We start from the raw sequence: 20,745 nt of genomic DNA on the forward strand, positions 1-20,745 counted from the left end.
CCATAGATAGGAAAGCTTCCAGATCTGACTCCATGCCTATTTTTCTTTCTTGTTTAGGCCTCATTTTTACTAATCTTCCAGAAGACCTTTCTAAGAACAAATTTAACAACTATATTTCACTTCAAAAATACAATAAACCCGCAAATTTCCTTCATAAAGCACTGTGGATGCTGCCTCAGTTCTTATACCTCTAAGCAGTGGATCGAGCGATTGCACCATTATGGTACGATCTTTTAAGGCTGATGAAATTTGGAAGATAACTTAGCGAGACCTCAATCTTAGGAAGGGCAAGTATTATTTTTTTTTTTTTGAAGAAGAAAAAAAGCAGACTTCAATCCAAAGGATATCAGGGAATAAAAATATATAACAGCCATGATGACAGCCATTCAGCTTTACAGCTTATTTACTATCACCGGTGCTACATGGATGCTTTGGCATATCCTCCTGCAGAAAGTCCTGTACTGCAAAAGCATTTTTTGAAATATTAAAAATTATTTGAATGCAAAATCTCCCTGCACTGGGCTCTGGAGAGGGGACAGCCTCAGCCACTAGTCTAAAAGCTGCACTTTTTGAATGGTCTGCTTACAGGTCCCAAACGAAAAGCCCCATGGCAAGCACCTGCTCCTCAGGGAAGGAAGAGAGACACAGGGATGGGCATTGCAGGGACAAATGCTGTCTCTGCCTTCCAGCCGCTGCAGGTGTCTGAAACTGGAAGTGATGAAGCCTCATGTCTTTCAGCTGCTCCACTACTCAGTGTGAGCAGTGGGAGGATCTTTAAAAACTCCTGGGCTGCTTTAAGCCCACATTATCAGGTACAGCAAGTGGAAGTGCTGGCAGCCTTGTCTCTGTGCAAGTGCCCAAGCTCACTTGTGGAGCGTGGACCCTGCTGCCAAGGGTCATTTGTACGCACCTACTGTTGCACCTTCTGTTGCCAAACCAAGCATGATAACAAACTCAAAAGCCAAACCAAAACAAAACAGCCAGCTCCCTGGCCCCGGTGGACTTCTGCACAGAAATTTGGTCACAACCTCGTGCTTTGTCACCTGGCATTAAATACTAAGTGAGTGAAGCTGAGAGAGCTTTCTGCTGAGGGTGGGCAGTTGCACAGATGACCAGGCTGAGCTGACTGTGGACACCTGGTTGATTGTCTTCTATCTCCTCCATCAGCAAGGAAAGGACCAGCCTTTTGCAGTCAAAGAACAGAACAGGGCAGGTGGGCAGGTACAGGGGAAATGTTTGTCACCTGTTACACAGCTGCTGCCTGGGAGAGGAGAGGGGCACGGTCCTGTCAGGAGCTTCCTGCATCCAAGGTAGAGGAAATAATGCCTCTGTATAACTGGAGCTCCCCTTCCCTCATGGCTCTATACACACACACACACACTTTGAAAAGAGCCTATCTTCTATTAACTTATTTTTCTGTGTGCTCATGTCCAGCTTACGTGGGTGCCGCTCTGCCTTCTAGAACAACCCGAGAGCTCAACAAAGGCATCTGCTCGATTTGCAGGTGCCCCAGCCCATCCCTCCTACACAAATCTGTTGTTTTGCCCTTTCCCCCCTCATCCACGTCCATCTTCCCAATCCACTCAGCCACAAACTGCCTGGGGACAGTATAGCCTGCCACATCCATGTGGCCAGGAGCAGAGTAAATCTATAGGTGGGAGAGGGCTAAGCCCCAGCCTGGAGGGGCAAACAGCTCTCTCACAGCAGGAGATGGAAGTAAAGACAGGAAGGAGAAGGCAGCTCAGGGGCTATCACAGCATCTGTTACTGAACTCACTGCCTTGGGGACACAATGGGGAATCAACAGCAGTGCAGTTTTCCAGTTCTTTTATTACAAATCAGTTAGTTTTCTTCCTTCCTCTGTAACATATGCTGAGGGTCCACACTCTGTTTCCCAACACAATGCTGGGGAAGAGGGAAGGGAAGGAAAGGAAAAAGGTAATAAAAGAATATGCAACAGATGGAAGAGAAAAGCCTAAAAGAAAAGTGCATACTGTACCGACAGTATAATTAAATAGGCATTCTAACCAGAGTCCATTTCTGCTAATGCAAAAACCGCAGGCGATGCAAATCCTGTTACTTCAGCTGTTACCACTATTTATCAAGCTGCCATATCACACATTATATGAGGGGAACTATTTATGTGGTCTGCCTGTCCCATACAGCCAAAAAGCCACAAAGCTCTTGCACATTAGGAAATAAATGTTAGCATTTCCTATCACTTTCAATGTTACCCAGGTATGACCTCTCAACAGGAATGTCCAAGACCCTGACTCAGCCACCTGGAAAACCTGCTACCTCCAGAAGATTGCTGAGGGGTTACTGCTGTCCATGTCATTTACCATGTTCATTAGGCATCTTCATACTATTGCACTGTCCTTTTGGACACAAATATCTGCAAACACAATGTTTGATATTGGGTTCTATCCAGTGGTGGATACAAGGCATTCCAGCTGGCAGGCAGCCCAACAGGAGCTTTTGTGGTAGACCTACATGTGTATAACATATGGCAGGTTTGGGAGAACAGTATCGCACATTAACAAGGACACCCTTGGTTATTCGTCATCAAGATTAACACTGACAAGACGAGACTATTTAGATGTTATATGTTGGAAAACAGGGAAACAAAAAAAAAAGCCATTATCTTGCAAAGGACCTGTTACTTTCTCCTGTGTGCTGCCTTTTGCCCTCAGCTCAAGCTGCAGTCCGTCTACCTTGGGGATAAGTGAAGAAATCCCCACTGAGGGTTACCACTATGAACTCAGGAGAACTCTGCAAGGCCTTCATACATTAACAGAAAAATATCTGTCAAAAACTCTTACATAGTGTAATAAGTTTTTACATGTTGCAACTTGTGAGATGTTAAAACTAGCAGCTTGGCCCTCCACAGTACATAAACAACTTGGTCCTGCACAGTGTGGTGGCCTTTTTTCCTCATTTTTCTCAGTGTACAGCAACTAAATATTCTAGTCTTGTTAGTGGTATCTTTAAAACAAACAATCTAGTGTGTTCTTACTGTCACGGTTTTATACTACACTGCTCTCATAAGCCTCTGTTGTGTTATGCCGCCACTGCGTGTCACTATTAAGACAGAACAACAAAGAAAGATTTTTTGGGAGGTTTATAAAGTTCTGGTGGGGATAGACCTGGCACCATCCCCAAGGTGAGAGCTGCCCTACTTCTCTCAGAATAGTCGTACCAGTGCCGCAGTGCCACGCGCAAGAGAGGAGTGGGAGCAGCCGGGAGGGGGGCGGATTCCTTGTGGGAACGATCCCAAGCCACTGCCCAGTACAGACCATCTACCCAGGCTTTGGTGCAGTGTGTGGTAGTTTGGGCAAAATCCAGCAGGCAGTCTAGTTGAGGGCTGGCTACCTCACACACACAAGACGTCCAACTGCGCTTGTTCAAGAGCTGAACCTAGGTTGGCTAACCCAGGCCAAAGAAACAAACAGTGACAGCCCAGAACCACAATACAGGTTTTAAGAGAAAATTTAGTGGTGCAGTCACAATCTGACAACAGCTAGGCTGAAACGCACCCTCTCATGAACTGTTTTCATCTTTAAAGGGGAAGTGACAGACAGAACAATAGCAAAGTACAACTTGATGCTCAGTGAAAGAGGACCATCTCCTGAGTTCCCACCATGTCGCATCATGTAACCTATGTGTGTGCTACAGAAAATTATAAACTTATTATTTCTTATTTCAAAGTCAAGTCTTTGCAAAAGGTGAATGGAAGAACAAAGGGAAAGGCTCACATGTATTGTGAAGCACCACACTTGCTGACAGTGAAGCACCTCCCGAGTCCAACATTAGGAGCTCATGTTGCCTTTGACCCAACAAGAGGAAGAAATACTTACACCCAGTAGAGCAGCATCAGCAGGAAAGGACAGATGATGACTGCCTGGAGGACCTGCCAGTCCCTGCAGAGGGCAGCCAGCCCCGGCATGAGGAACTGCCCTGCCATTTCGATGAAGCTTGCCACCATGGTGATCATGAACCGGTGCCCAGGAGGACAGAGCTCTATTCCTGAAACACAGAGCACATGCAAACGCATTAGCTCCCCACCAGCAAAGGTACCCAAAAGCTTCCCTTTATGAAATTTTCAAGGAGTTAATGTCACTCAAGACCTTTGGCCAGAGTTATGCACAATCCCATAAATCTTGTTTCCTCCTGTATTTAGACTTCAAATACCCTAGCAGCTATAGAGAAGCCCATTAACAGCTGGCTGTGGCAGAAACATTGCAACTTCCATACACCTATGGCCTCTCCTGCAGACCTGCTGTATCCTCATCGTCAGCTTTCCTTCTCTGCCTAGAGAGGCGTTTTACCAAATTGCAAGATGTTTGTTTTTAAAGGGAATATAGGGTAAAACACAATCCAAAGGTTTTGGGTCGAGCCTTTTCACACTTCTCAGAGACACCACATGCCTTTCCAATCAGTTTGCTGGGAGGCAGAAGAGCTCTCAGCAGGATACAGGCTCCTAGCTCATACGGGATGCCACCTGCCCACAGATTAATATGTGACGAATCAGCCAGTTTCAAGCTGGATTTTGCAGAGTAGGTTGTTTCTGGGTTTGCTTTTTGTTTTCGCGATAGCTGATCTTGATCAACTTTCCAACGAGCCAGCCTTCCATCTGCCTTATCCTGTCCTCCATCCTTCCTTTTGCTGTGGGGCAATTTACTGCCATCACTGGTTGTCTCAGCTGCCTTGTGACACACGCGTTCAGCAAATAAAAAATTTCCTTAAATCCTGAATTCTGGCTATCTTTATTCACTTCTCAGAAATGAATTTGAATTTATCAGAATCACAGCTTTGAAAAAAAAAAAATGTAAAAAAAAAATCACAGAAGTAATAGCAGAAAAATTGGACTGCCCTGTGGAAATATATTCAAACAATTTTTTCACCAGTAAGCTGTAATAGAAGCCCATATTTCGTATTTTCCGTTTGCCCACATTCACATCTACAGATTAATAATTAAGCACAATAAACCTGCCACAAATGTTGCGTAGTGCTTACTGCTATGCTGATATAGAAACATAGGTTCGTAAACAGTCATGATATGTTGCTGTCAGCATTGTTGCTTTTCCTTGGGATGTCTCCTAGGGTTGTTTTAAATTAGAATTTAACAGTTGTTAAAATTGTAATTGAAAAGCTATAAGATAATAGGAAGAGATGACAGCTGCTCTTTCATTCACTCTCTCATCTGTAGCTTGTTCAGCTTTTATCACTGTAACACAGATTTAAACTAGCTGACCAGGAACTAGCTTGTAGATCAAATGCAGGATTAACCACCACACATTTTTTCCCCTTTCTTTTCAGCCAATGACAAAAAACTGTCAATGGATTTTTGCCAATACAGAAGGAAAATGTATCTGCTGCCACAACACGCCCAAACTTTCATTAGCTTAACCACAAACACAGCAGCTTTGCAAAAGAAAGGGGGAAAAAAACCCCTCAAAGACTCTCAATTACTATAAAAGGCTTTTATATTTTAATTAGAAAAACAAGATTAAAACACAGAGGTTATTATGACATTAATATGGTTTCATTCTTACTAATGAAGTATCCCAAGCCCAGGCAATTTTTTTTATTCTATGCAAAGAGATCACTTCTGTTTCATTTCTCTAATCTTCAAATATAAAGCAGTTCTGTTTGTTTTTCTAAACCTTAAAGTCACAGTTACTGTCACTCGAATATTCCTTCATTAAGTACAAGGATGAGTCTTGTTGCTATAGAAACAGGAAGTCTGCATTAGATAGGTAAGACTCTGGCATTTCCATTCCATTGCTTAGTTTAGTATCAGATAAAAAAAAAAATAACCAAGAGAACAACTTTTACATGAAGTCAGAAAGAAGCATCTGAATAATAAAATTATATTTTATTGTCACGGTTGCATTGCACATAGCTCCATATGCAGCAGTTCATTGTACAGAAAGGAAACAATTTCAGAGATGGTTTAGCATCTATTTTCTTCTCTGGATTATCACATGCATATGATCAATTTTTGCCTTTTCCTCTAAAAAGCTGTAGAAGACAAAACCAAAAATCCATGCTGTAGCAGGGTGAGCATGACTTTCAAGTGACATCAGCAGGCATACACATCACACGCATCAGTGTATGTGAAATATCACATCTCTGTTGAAATGTTCAACGTTATTAGGACAGCCTACTGACTTTCCAACGTCTCTGGCACCAATTTTATAGGATAAAAGACTCAGCATCGCAGTTTTCAGCCAGCATTTAGCAGTCAACCTTTTTCTACCTCTGTCAGCAAAGCCACTCACTGCAGCACCTCTGCCCCAGCACCGGGAAAGGCACCCTACTGATGCTCACACCGATGATGTGATTCATTCAGGCATGAGGCCTCTACAGCTGCAACAATTTCCACCCGGTTTGCATGATAAATTACCAACTCACAAGAAACCACTAGAAAGCAGAGAACAGCTTTAGCCACCTATGGCAAATCCAGCAAGAAAGCTCCAGCTCCCCCACTCAGTGAAAAGGTTTCCACCTCAACTTTGCAGAGCATGGAGAGTCAAGTAAACTCTTCTCATACATAGAAATCACAGAAATTACTGTCAGTACCAAAACCTCCCAGATATACCCATTTGCTCTACTTGGAAAATTTTGTGGGGGCAAGGAGACAGGTGTGGAAAGGATTTTGATTCCTTGCTCAGCATTTCTACTCTAGGCAGCACAGTCAGTAGATCCAACTTAGATGCCTAATTTCCTTAAGTCCCAGGCAAATGTCTGTATGGGCAAGTTGAAACCTGTACACAAAGCAGCAAAATCAGACATGCCCAGGACACGTAGGACAGACTTTCTCACTGTCAGCAGATGCCCAGTAACAGCAGACACAAGTGCGGAAGCGGGACCCAGACAGCCCCTGTGGCAGAACTGCTCCACACACACTACAAGTACGACCCAGCCTGAAGGCAATGGCCTCACCACATATGGGGTGCAGACCCGGTCCCTGTAGGCATCACTGACATGAGATGCTGAACACACGAGGCTCATTGCACAGTACATGCCTCTGGCTGGGAAATGCAAAAATAAAGTGTAGAAATCCTCCTTCCGGACCCTGTCCTGTATGTCTTTCCTCTACAGAAATGACCACATCAACATCCAGAGCCCATGAGCCTGCCACAGGGAGAGTCAGTGTGGCCCTTCTTCCAAGGTATTCAAGCATTTTTGGGAGCTGCTTGAGGCACTCAAAGTAACCCCACTACTAACTTGCAGGATGTGCAGAGACACGTTCTGGCATGGAAGGAACAGCACTGGGGCCAGACACGTTACTCCATGAGTCTGCGTGCAGCGATTCGTACCAAAAGTATTAAAACTGATGACAAACAAAGGCAGAGTAAAAGTCTGCGTGTCTGTACGAGTGTATGCATTGTGAGAGCGAGCAAGCAGGCACCAGAAGGCAGGGCAGAGCTCAGGTTAAAAGAATGGCACATGCCCATTATGCCAATTGCACCCTACCTGTGATTTCATTCAAGCAATAAAAGGAGGAGGAACAACCTGCCCTACAGACAAGGTATCAAGATGAAGAATAGGACTGGAGTCATGAAATATCAAGACTATGAGAAAACAGAAGAGAACAAAAATTCATTGTTTGCCTGACAATTATGAGGGATGAGAAAAAACAATGAAGCAAAAAACTACAAACATCATCAACTCTTAAAGGGTACGAAAAGCGACCCCAAACTGGTTTGTTGCTGTCTGCCAAGAACCACCTCAGGGATGTGATGAGGTCACAGTAGCCACTGCCTCTTGTCCTCTGTGTCATGCAAGTCACCCTGGCCAGACCACGTGGACATACGCCTTGGTACTTGTGAGTGCATGGATGTGAGAGCATGCACAAAAGAAATCCATGAGCGAATGAGTGTGATTGTGCAAAATCTGCCCTCTTAGACACTTCGGGGAGGGGGAGGGTGGTGGTGATGTAGTAAAATTAACAATTTTGTCCTTCTATACAGCCTGTGACTGAGTTATTCAGAAATCCTATGGGAAATATTTTCAAATATTAATCAAGGGAATAAGAACCACAGCAGCTATATTGGCTGTTCCTAGTGACAAAGGCCAAGCTCAAGAAAAGGACTTTCAAACCAACGTTTTTGGTATACTAAGAGGACAAATTTCAGAGCAGCTCCCCCACTGCTTCATACATTGTCCTTTTTGCTTACCCCTAGCATTGCAGCAATGGTCCTACTTGACCCCTAAGAGAGCCACGTGGACCCCTAGGATGTGTTAGTTACACATTCTTGATACATGCTGAAGGAAAAAGCCCACACTGAGGAGGGCTCTGTCCCCGATCTTCCCCACATTTCCCTCTGGAGGCAGACTTGGAGACATGCTGGGACAGCTTGCCTTGCTGGTGCCATTCCCCTGGAGCAAAGGCAACCCTTGGGTTTCAGAGGAGTTGAGTTTCATGACAGATGCTGGCCTGAGAAAAGCTGCCTCAGATGCCGATGGACCTACAGGGCTTTGAGCTTGATCAGACTTTCTGGCCATCTAGCTTTAACAAGCATGTTGTCGGGGTACACTCTTGCACCTTAGGTGAATGCAGAGTCCAACAGAGGTTTCAAATCTGCAGCACTTTCCAAACACGTCTAAAAAGCACAATAAGTAGTTTTTAGGACCAGGAAAACTATGGGCTGAAGGCAAAATTGTTGCATGCGACTCCTCATTTGATCCACATTGCACACTATGTGACAGCAGTGGCAAGGTTAGAGCTACATTTTCTTGACAGATCAAAACAAAGAAACAACTGGAAACAAGAAGTTCATTGTTATTTCATAGGAGCCAGCCCACAGCACGCCAGTGCAGTCAGATCAGGTAAGATCTCCCAGGCAGGTTTTGGAATATTGAAATTACTTTTCTTTAAATGGGAGCAATTTTCTCTCCCTCACTCCCTCTGTGTGGTCCTTTAGGACTCTGATTAGAAAGAACGGAAAGCCTGAACAAGCCTTCACCGGGAAAAGCAGGTCCATTGCACTGAGCACATGAAACACTGGGAGGCCCTTCAGCAAGTGCATTTGTGGTTTTGCCAAAAAGAAGCTGTGTATAAACATCAGTGAATTAATTCACTACAATTATAGGGTACTTGAACATTTGCATGCCATTTATGTTGCCTCAGCTGGAAATAGGTGTGCCTGGAAGAACCCAGGGAGCGGAGCAGAAAGGAAGGTGTTTCTGAAGTCAAGCTGTAGGTGGATGAGGTATGGCACATCTCAGATCCATATGCATCTTTGGAGTGTCTGCAGAGAGCCATTAGTCCTGAAAGGTTTTACTTTTTTGTGGTTTTCAGAAACCTAGAAACAGCTTCCAAAACATGACAGAGCTCTAGGCTATTCCACACCAAAATCAGTTGTCCCTGACAGCTGACCATAAAGACTTGGATTTACAGAAAAGGACAGGACTCCATCACGTATCTCTGCATGGCTGGCAAAATTTAGGCAGATCCTAACACTGCCGACAGCTCTGTCGGGATGGTGGGGGCAGCTAGAGTGCCTCCTCCAAGGAGGACTGGGGCACTCTTGCCACCAGCGTACCGAACAAGCTGCACAGGACACAAGGATGGGCCACGAGGGCTCACAGTCAGCCCTGCCTGCTGCATGACTGCGAGCGCTCAGACTTGTCAGGATGTGGGTGAGGAGGGAGCTAACAAAGAGCCTCTACAACGCCACAGGGGCTCAGCCCCACTCCATGCAGACCTGCTCCCTCGCACAGGGGGTCACCATCATCCCCGGGCATCAGCAGAGAAAGACGATGAAACCATAGGTCAGATAACAGGTTACCTACAGCAAATGCAACCGGTGCTGGTGACAAGGGGCACATCGATTTTTTATCAGAAAGGGCAAGCAGCCTTTGCTAACAGCTTCTAGATGAAATGGAAAACCCCCTGGGACGACAATTTTTCAGACAACCTCTTCCAAAAGAAGATGAGAAATCGAGTTAAAGTTGGCCCGACATCTGCAATGCTACCCTCTCCCCTTTCCAGCCAGCTCCTCTCTCCCACCCTCTCCACCTGCAGCTGTGGAAGGAGCAGTGCAGCTGGAGGAGATGGACACCCAGACAGGTGACCGGGGAGGTCTACAGTAACATCAGGTTAACAACAGCTCATGTCACCACAGAGCATGGCTCTGCACAACCCACCTCCTCCAAACCCCACCTTGTGAGCTGTTGTCGCTGTGAAGGGATTGAGGGCCACATACCATCCTTTCTCACTTGGTCTTACACTTGTGCACTAGTAACATATAGCTCGCTTCAGATTTCAGAAATCCTCTTGTTTGTCTTTAAAGGCTGACATTTATTCTCATCGGATATTTGCACAAGGATGAATAGCAAATACTTTTATTTAAAGAAAAAAGAAAAAGACATTGTAAGTCTTTGCAAATAACATATCAAGAGGAAAAAGAGGTTAAATCACATTGCCTGAACAACTCTGCAGCATTCACTCGCCCATTTCCAGTCCCAAAACACAGAGCAATTCTTGCACCACAGCCCAAGTGCTAGCTTCATCAGAAATCAAATGTTAACTGCTTTCTGTGCCTTTGCAGTTTTCTCTCCCTGGCAGGTTTCAGTCTACGCACCACCAAGACCATAATTATATAGCACCATCCCTTGGAGAAAATGGCCAGGACAAAGCACCTGAAGTCTGGTGCAATCCCACTGAAAAAAAATCCCCGGGGAGACAGTCTGATTCTAGATTCACATTCAAAGTTTCACATCATACTAAAAAAACCCCTCATAAACCCCAGGATTTTAGACAGTTTCCCCTGTTATTACTATACACCCATCACTCTTAATTCTCTCCCTCCAAGGACCCCTGTAGATGTTCCCCTGTCCCAAAAGGGAGGAAAACAATCAGACTCAGATGAATAAGACACATTCTATCAGTTGAGCAGAAGAAGGCTCAGTGTAAAATGCGGGACACCAGAAATTCCCAGCAGTGGTAGCATTCTAAAGCACCAGGGCTGTGTTTGCTTTTCAGGCCCAGCAGCTGCTCAGCTCAGTCAAGAGCAATGTGCAGGCTGTGGTTTTAAGCCAGGATTTTGCATTTGGACTCTGCTTTTAAACAGAGCACAAAAGGAAAGAAAAATCGCCTCAGAACACTTAGTTTTCCAAGCTGTTCAGCACTTCCAGCATGTCCCACCACTGCTGTGCTCTCCATCCCTTTTGGCACAACGAGCTCGGTCACCTCCATCACAGAGATCTTGAAGACTGCTGGGAGGTGACCCCGTCCCCACTGCTGCTGTATTTCCTAATTCCCACTAAGCTCTCTCGAACCTCAGGGACCTCTCCTTCCTCCAACACTCTCCGTGGGATTTGCCCTCTGCTGTAAACAGATCATCTTGCTGGATATTCCTAGAATAATGGCCCCCAAGCTCACTTTTGGCTAGTCGACCAGATAAAATTGCAGCAAAAACTATTAACTCCCACACAAGCCTTTAAGATTGCAGCTGGCTGCTGGGGGAGAAGTAAATAAATGTAATCCAGCATATTTGATTTTATACCCAAATTTCCAAGTGTTTACTACACACAAACTTGTAAAAACTGCAAGCTCTACCCACGGGGTACGTACACTTCTCATCCCAATTAGTGCACTTCTGATTCAGTGCTGGCTGAGACGGCCCGGGTTAAGCTCACACTCGCTCCTGGCTGAGTTTAGACATGGAGAATATTTTCTTGATCATCTTTGCTGTCACCAGAAGTAAGGGAGAAAGCACCCCGTGTAAATACAGTTTATTAGAGAACAGTAAATGAAGCAGCACGTGGAAGGGAAGGTTATCATGCACACTGCAGTTCAGACAACTGCCAATTGATGTAAACACAGGACAGAGACAGAGTGGAAGGGAAGGAAAAATCTAATTTCCTCACTGGAGAAATCCAATTGACTGCCAAGCAAAGAGAGCAGTAATAGACTGAAACTCCAATGGTTGAGTAAGAAAAATTGGATTATTTTCCTCCAACTGCACAGCAGGACAAAAGTTACTCTAAAATACATATATGAAGCGACACAGATGCTCCTTCAAAGGCACTTTTCTACACATCATAGGTTTGGTGAGGGTTTCTTTTAAACACACAGCAAACCACTACTTATATCTAATTATCACTTTTAATGTGCGTCAAATAAGTCGTCCGTGCACTGATATAACCCAAGCTGACAGAGCTGTCAGGCTGGTTCCAGGGCAGGCAGCCAGCATGACACCTCACCAGATGTGCAGTGGCACTCTTCATTTCTGACCTGGGTAGGTAATCCATATCTACTGGATGGAGCCAGCAGATAGGTAGATGTCTAATCAGAATAGATCTCTTTCTCAACAGAACTAGATCAGACATTCATTTTGTATACAAGTACCAGAATAGCATTAAAACTGATACTAGGCCAAATACCCTTTAGATACACTACTTAGCCTCTACTGCTGTGCACACTACATGTGTAGAGATATAGCATGAAAAAAGTAAACACAGCTACACCTCTCACCCAAAATCCAACCAAAACACCAGGTGCAACCTTCCCTCTCTTTACTTTCCACATGCCTCTCTCCTGTAAGGCACAAACGACTTACACGCCAATCCAACTTCAGGCCTGTTATTGCTCAACTACGTTAGGATATTTCAGGAGGACCTCTCCTCCCAACTGCAGACAGTCTGTAGCTACCCACAGGTGGAAGGTTTGGACCACAGACACGGAGCAAGCTTAGGTTCGATGCAAGGTTGCTTGAACATGGATGCAGTTGCAGGAGTTGAGGACCACCCGGGCACAATGCATGTGCTGCTGAGCCCCTTCCTGGGGCCAGGCTTGCTCACAGCAGAGAGCTGGGCAGGGCAGGGGTGAGCTTGGCTCCTCAAGGCACAGGAGGCCATGAGCAGAGGCTGCCTGACCACTGCGTGGGATGCAGTTTTGCCTGTGATCATGCTCTGGCTCCAAGCTGGCTCCCACAAAGCATCAGCAGAAGACAAGGGAGCACGTGTTGCTCCTCTGTTCATCCCATAGTATCTGTATTTGCTGAGTTTTATATTGCGCAAGGCAATGTAAAATTCAGTCTGTAACTTCCTATACCCCATTAAGAGACTCTCCAAACCCATATTTATATTTATTTTTGCACAAAACTAAGATTGTATAGAAATACATTGGATTCTTCCTTGTTCCAAAAAGGTGGCTTGCTTTAGAGGAAATGTACAGCTGATCACACGAATATTTCACAAATCAAACACCTCTGCTGTTAACAACAGCTGGCCCCTTTTCTTTTGGCAGGATCTAAATCACAACCATCATCTTTTTGACAGGCACGAACAAGAGCAGCTGAAACAAAAACCAGTGTGAGAGGTATCAGAGGAGCTCATTTCCTTTGATGCTTCAGATGAAAGTGTTCTGCATTTGTTAGCAAATTTTTAACAATATTGTAGCCACTTAAAATAAGAACAGAGAAGAAATTTGAAAGCCACAAATCTGCACGGCAATCTCTTAATTAACCAATGGCAAATAAAATTCCAACAGCAGCTGTTTCTAAATCTCAGTTTGCAACCTCCCGTCAGATGACGGTCCTCAAAGAGGTGAGAGCAAAGAAGTAACAGCCTAACACCTTGTTTCAGGTTTATTAAACATTTCCCAGCTTGCTGAGGCAGCAGGGCAGCAAGGGGGAGCCCCTCTCTCCCTGAGCACTGATCCAACACAGAATGCTCCTTCAAGCAGGAGCTTTTCACCATTACCGCCATGCTGTTGGATGAGTGAATAAATGCACTAAGCCCTGGATTTGAGCATATTCCCAGCAGAACTGCATATTGCCATCAAGAATTTGGGAGCCTTGAGCTGTTTGCAGCCTATCTTACCAAGCACAAAAGACAAGCACTGAGGAAACATTTAAATGCAGGACCAAGAAATGTACTTGGTGCTCCCTAGGTCTTAATAAAGCACCGCCTGCCCTGCATGCCCTCCCTCAGACCAAAGGAAGATGGCTTTTCTGAAGCACTACACACTGGAGGCACAACCCTAGGAAAGCACCTTGCTCCTTTTGCTTCTGTCCAATTGCTTACATACACAGAACCTAAGCAAACATTTGGGTGGTTGATTATTAAACTCTTATACAGTTGTAAACCCATACACATGTGTATGTATAGATGCACACACACATATATATGGGTATGTGTGTATAATTGTAAACGTAAAAGCCCATAGTTCCTTTGCCTTCCCTGACCCCACTCTGATGTCAAAAGCAATCAGTGGAAATTTGGGTGATATCCTGAAGAACCCCGTGCCATTTCAGAGGACCCGAATTGCTCAGGTGGCATCACCAGTGTCGGGGAGATTCTGCAATACCACAGCAGCACTGGCTGAAAGCATGCACCAAGGGCCAGCAGAAACACAGGCGATTTAATCAAAAGCAATTAGTAAGCATCTTTGTGAAAGGCGGTCACACATTTGGCCCTCAGGGTGTCCTTGTTTTTAAAGATTTATGCCAGGCACTCTGGTTAGTTGTTTCATGAACACTGTGAAAGGGGAACTGGGGAGATTCAGAGCCAGTAAGACACTATGTTTTGGGTGCTTTTAGCAAAGTGTGCATTTGCTGAAGAAGGAAGTGCCGCCCAAACTAACGGGTGACTTTTGTATTAATAGTCCTCTGTCTCCAGGATTCAGCATCAAGCCTGACACAGGTCTGGGGAAGGCAAAGGCAAAGGCATGCAGAATGGGAACGCCCACACGACGAGAGGACTGTGCCGAGCAGTGCACGCAACCATTGCACCAGAATCAGCACAAGCAGGATGGCCCCTGGTCAGGTCTCCTCTAATTTTAAACCTATGACAAAATAAAAAGATAAATGAGGTGGTGGTAGTATATAGGTGATGAGAAAACTGGTACAAAAGCAGCTGGTGCAGTTGGAAGCAGTACAGGTATTGTTTTTCATTTTTCTTTTCCCAATGAGCTTTTGTTTTCCAAGTAACATTCCCATAAGGGAGAAAAAAAAAAAAAATTCTAGGGGAAAAAGTAAAGACCAATGAAGATTTCCTTTTGGTTAACTGACTTTAAAGTGAAAAAGATATGATATCCAACCTTGGGAAAAAACCTGCTTCTTGAAGTTATTAAAGTTATCATAATTTTTATTCAAAATTACATCTTAAGTTTTTAATTACAGGCTTTTATTCTTTATACCAAATACATGAACTATATACTGTTTAGGACACGTTCCACCACTTTGTGCATGAGGAGTGCTCTGTATAGTGGGCTTTGCTCATGGATGGTTTGTGGGCAGTCCTGCAGCAAACAGCGTAATTCAATGAGTTCAATGAGAATGCTGAAAACTTGTCTGGGAAAGAGCGTTCCCTTTCCAGCCCTATTCAAGCACATCTCTATTTCAAGCCAAGGTTAACTCAGGAGGGCAGCACCTGTAGTTGCATGCATGGAAGGGAGAGCAGTGGAACGCCCCTTGGTGCTGCTGTCACATACATAATTAAGATGAACTCATAATTGCCAAAGCTTAAACATTTCTTAAATTTTTTCCTTGCTATCTTTACAAATACCATCTGTAAAAAGTTTTTCCAATGAAGCACCAGAATTCCTTGAACTGGTAAAACCTGCCTTGAGGGTGAAGAACAATAAAAGGGCAACTGGCATTAAAATGCCTCCAGAACCTCATGTTTCCATGTAAATTGCTGGGCTAAGGATGTCCATGCAATATCAAACCAGACCGCCCAAAAACATCCACTGGGATTCAAAGTATTTCCAGGATCATCCCTGAAAAATGGGTGCATTTGCTCAAGAGTATCTCATAGCCAAGAAAAATATGCAGCTTTACAAGGGTAAAACACTAATATATCCTGATAAACTTGTAGTAAGAGCTAAATATTTCTGCTGAATGGATGGAAACCCTCCTATTGCTTTGCAATAACTGAAAGAGAAAAAGCTCGCATTTCCTAATATCCTCCTTCTGTGGAGGCTGGCAAGTAGGCTGGGAATACATCCATCTGCCCAAGCAGAAGCCATCCTCTTGTGGACACTCACTTTCCTACAGTGAAAGACTTCTTTCACAAAAACTCCTGCCACTCACAGAAGAGTTCAAAGATGGTAACACTTACCGATTTGTTCCAAATAAAACCAGAACGAATTGCTGGGCTAATTAATAACACAACATTAAAAGGAAACCGAGTTCCTTGGAAAGAATCCAGCTGCAGTTCACGGAAGGGGATTTCACTTGTTTCGATTACATTAGTAAACTTTGTACACGTCGCAGCTACAGCTAAAATAGTGAAGACATATGCTCGCACCCACCCCTTGGGAGATGAATGACTGTTAACCTTTTCTTAACAATTCCTACATATTTCTCCATGTGATTCTCTGTGTTTCAAATGGCACTTCCTATTGAGTGGTGCTTCACTGTTCCAGCAATGGTGCAAAGACAAAGACAAGACCTGTGGGTAGAGGTAATGCTGCCTAGGAGACCAGATGGCAGAGCCTGGTGTAGACCTCACTTTGCCTAGGTATGGCCAAGCCATGCTCTTAAGGTCAGAGGATTTTTGAGAGGTTCTCCCTCCAGTGAGTTCTGCTACTTTGAAGAAAAATGCACACAGCAATCACCTTATCCATTAAGATAATTGTATTTTTGTTTGTGCAGCAATACTGAGATTGAGTATAGTACAAAAATGACAACACAACTTTTATGTGCTGCTTCCTATTCATGCAATGCCAGAGGTGCATGGCATGTGGTGTTAGATTTCCCCTGCTCAGGAAGCAGTTTCAGGTACATCAAAAAACCCCCTCCTGTGTTTACCATCCTTTTGTAGCAAGACAGAAACGTGTAAGGGGTGGGAGATGGAAGAAGAGTGGCAGAAAGGAGATGGTGGCTGCGGGGGCAGGGGGAGAATAAATTATAGACCGATTATCCCCAGCTCACCTTATCAGATTTCCTTCCCACACTGAGCTATGAACAAATCACTCCGCTGCATTTTCCAGTATTCACTGCCTGAGGGTAAATTGACAGTAAATACAGAAGATGGGAACTCCAACAACAGACAACCAACCTCCAACAGTTTCACTACCAGTGATGTTTCCCTCACCCCAAAATCCAGACAACACACACCTGCACGTTTGCTTACATGGAGTTAAACCAGAAGTATAACCTTCACCCTGAGGTGGTTTTTCTTTTAACCTAGCCAGAAGCTGTTGCTCAGATCACTTTGCATCTGACACTGTAGAGCTATAAATAACACATTCACAACACATCCACGTACTCACATGTATTTGATTAAAATAAACTCATCCAAAAGACAGGCGACCTTTGAAATGAAAACAAATGGATACAGGAAGACTGAGGATTTAAAAGCCTGAGAATTGCTGAGCTAGTTACTGTCAGGCTGCCATCTCCATCACTGTGCTAGTATTACCAGCAGTGTTTCTGTATAATCACTTAAAAATCAAATCAAATGAAAATACGACTTTTTTTTAGGAGAGGTGTAGAATTGAGAGCGGGATTGAGAACAACACAGAAATTAAAAAATAATAATAAAATATCAAGGAAACACCCAGGGACAAGCCTAACCACATTAATACATTCACTTATGACTGACAAAAAGTAATATGCAAACTCCTAAAAGGACAAGACAAACACAGGCAGCACAAAAATGGAACAAGGCAAACCATCAGCTTTGGTGGTGGTTTGCTCAGACCCTGGCCAGCACCACAGTTCACTAGCAGGCTAGTGAAGAGATGCCTAAGCCTTGTAACTCCTGGCCTTCCTCCCTTTCAGGGAACTCAATTTATAGCCAGTTTTTGAACTCCAGATACGAGAAATTGGAAACGCTGATATAGACGGAGTCTCTGGGTTTTAGGTAGCACAGCTTGGTTTTAATATTGACCCAGCTGACTGGAAAAGAATCATCTGCAAACAGCAAAGATTAAGATCTGAAGTGTGGTAGTAACTTCATTTCCAAATCCTCCTTCAAAACAGGAAAACTCCCTGTGCAGTTCACCGCATGGAAGAGAGCAGGGAGCAAAAAATATCCAAGTTCTGTGCAAAGAAGGAAAAGTGCAGGTGTGCAAGGCCTGCACTGTTTATTACTGGATTATGGGTAGCTAACATACAAAACCAACTATAAAAGCAACAGCTGTAAAATATTTTCCATTTTAACAATCGTTGCACACTCTTCCTTCCTAGAAGTTACAAAGATTCAAAGCTGATTTTTCAATTTGAACAAATGCTTGCACAAAGGTAACAAAAAGGAAAAAAATGCTAAGGAGGGAAAAAAAAAAATCAACAAAAACCCCACACCTGCTTTTTGGTATCCTCTCCCTCACCTAAACACAAATAATGTAACAGGAAGCCCTGCATTCAAGTATGGGTCCTAAATACATAAACACTAAGCTTCATTGTTTGGGAAAATGAATTAAAGTTCTTTGGAGATGCATGTAAAATAAGTAACAATGTTTGGAGTTGATGCTAATAAGGACATCTTTGTGTCTAAATATTGTATAGCCATACCGAGCTATTTATATCATATTTGAAGCTCCAGGCCTAAAAATTAATTTTCACACCAGATTCAATGGCCCATTAAAAGGATCTTTTTTTTTTTCTCAGTAGTCAATTATTCATTAGTCTCCTAGAAACGTTCGTAGAAGGCATAATTTGTTTCAGGAAAGAATAGGAAATTGTCATTATAAAGACATCTAAATATAATATTTCTTTATGACAGAAACAGAGCAGTAGGTAATGGGACACTTAGCTGGCCAACATCAGAACAAGCTTCAGAAGAATTGCTTTGGACCTTGCATCTTGCAGATCAATAAATGTACTTCCAGCAGAAAGAGTGCCTTACATTAAAAACGCTCCTGCAGTCCACGAAACAAGTTATCCCAGATCCGATGCTTCAGTTATGCTTCCACTTAGCAATTGACCACACTATTTCCACTTCAGCAAAGCACGCTGAATGTTCAAGGAGCCAAATAGACATTTGTACCACTGCAGGCATCACCATGTGTAACAGATAAGGCTTAATTAAAATGAGAGTGTAACATATAGCCAACTGCCTTAAGAACGTGTTTCTCTTGATTATACCTCACACCAACAGGTATTTCACACCAAACAGTAGAAGGTCTCTCTTCCAGCCTCTTCTTTCCATGGTTTCACACATAAACCACTAAATGACTGCGTGCTGCAGCATATGCAGTTAGTTGATATTTACCTATATTTACACTATCTAGGTTGCATGACCAAAGGCTCCTAACACAAGTACTCGCTCTCAAATATGCAGCAGTCACTTCCTGTTTGCTTAGGAGCTGTCAGCACTTGGGACAGGGTAGAACAGCTTTGTAAAACTCCACAGCAATGCTTTACTCCAGCTCAAGAAAGCAGCAAATTAAAATTTAAAAAAAAAAATCCCTGCTCTGAAATGAGATGTGGAATTTACCTAGGTAGGAATGTGGCTTGTAATACTCCTTCACCGTGAAGTGATCTGTGTTTCTCCTTCACATCTTGCCAGAAAGGTGGTGGGCTGGGGGGAAAAGTACTTCATCTCCTGATTTTTCTGTCTCAAGCAGGGCAACTGCAACTGGCCCATGGATTTTGGAGATTACTTATAATGCTTCAGAAGAAAAGGAAACTATAAGTGCTTCAGTGCCCAGTAAGTATCATAAAACAGATGACATCCATTGCAGTCACTCTCCAAAAACCAGGTTAATTAAAAATATCCAATCTCTGGAAGATTCACCAGTTGGGCCCCACACAGCTGAAGTAGGTTTCCTAAAGTTTGGATGGCTAAAAGTTGATAGCAACAAGGAATATTTGAGACAGGATTTCATTCTGAATTTGACAGAACTAAAATATCAATATTGATTAAAAACATGGCCAGAAACAGCTAACTGCAAAATTCTCTGGGGTGTGATTGGCACCTTGCACTCACCAGTGATATTTGCTGCTGGAACACCCACAGTATTTGATCCCCTTTTCTGGAAAGTGGAGTACATTTCTTCCACATAAATGAACTCCTCCCCTCATCCACATTTTTTCACAGCGAGAACAGAAAATTATTTTGGCATTAAAGAGGTGTTTGGGTTTTTTTTGTTTGGTTTTGTTTGTTTTTAAATAAAAAGCATGCACAAAACTATTGCATGCTTTAGGCAATGGCAGTCTCCAGCAAGTGTGTTGTGGTCCTTCCAGCAAGCACACGTTTGAGAGCACCTTGTGCACACTGGATCTGACCACGGGTCACTTGGAATAAGCCTTTCACAGTTGTGGTGCAATGACCAGCACCCCTCTAGCATGGCAGTTTGTAGGGTACTTGCACTGCCGCCAGCCCACTTAGAGCCTCATCCCTTCCCCAGGCCTTGGGGCTGCTTCGATACTGGGCAGGCCATAGAGGTTATGTGGGGAACAGAGCACACAGTGGGAGGGGGAGCAGGAGGTGAAACAGGGAGAGCGGGGATGGGAAGATGTTGGCAGCAGTCAGAGGCACCTTCGCTAATGAAAAAGTGTAAAAGAAAAGCCAGAGATTGGGGCTAAACCCGCCACACCACATATCACCACCAGTTTCAACAGCAAGCAGTCAAGTTATGCCAGAAAGATTCAAAGCACCAAACTTTCTGTAATGTGCAGCATGTGTCTCTTGTGTCCTGACCACCGTGAAGGAACTGTGGATTTGGTGTTGGCTGGCCATGCAGCCCTGGGAATGACACTTGTCACCAGAGCATCACCAGCATAGCAGAGGAGACACTCCCGCACATGAAATATCAAACGATCCTCAATCTAACCTT

The 20,745-nt window shown here is 43.9% G+C and overlaps 1 protein-coding gene across 2 annotated transcripts in view; it reads right to left on the reverse strand.

The window, feature by feature from the left end:
* SLC22A23 (solute carrier family 22 member 23) overlaps positions 1-20,745 on the reverse strand; it is a 107,003-nt gene that overhangs the window by 26,671 nt on the left and 59,587 nt on the right. For both annotated transcript variants that reach the window (XM_009954322.2, XM_086469287.1), the window contains exon 4: positions 3,857-4,025. In XM_009954322.2, coding sequence (XP_009952624.2) covers positions 3,857-4,025 — 169 coding nt within the window. The remainder of the gene's footprint in view (positions 1-3,856; positions 4,026-20,745) is intronic.

Source organism: Leptosomus discolor, chromosome 8 (genome assembly GCF_034619465.1).
Source record: "Leptosomus discolor isolate bLepDis1 chromosome 8, bLepDis1.hap2, whole genome shotgun sequence".
NCBI classification, from domain to species: domain Eukaryota; kingdom Metazoa; phylum Chordata; class Aves; order Leptosomiformes; family Leptosomidae; genus Leptosomus; species Leptosomus discolor.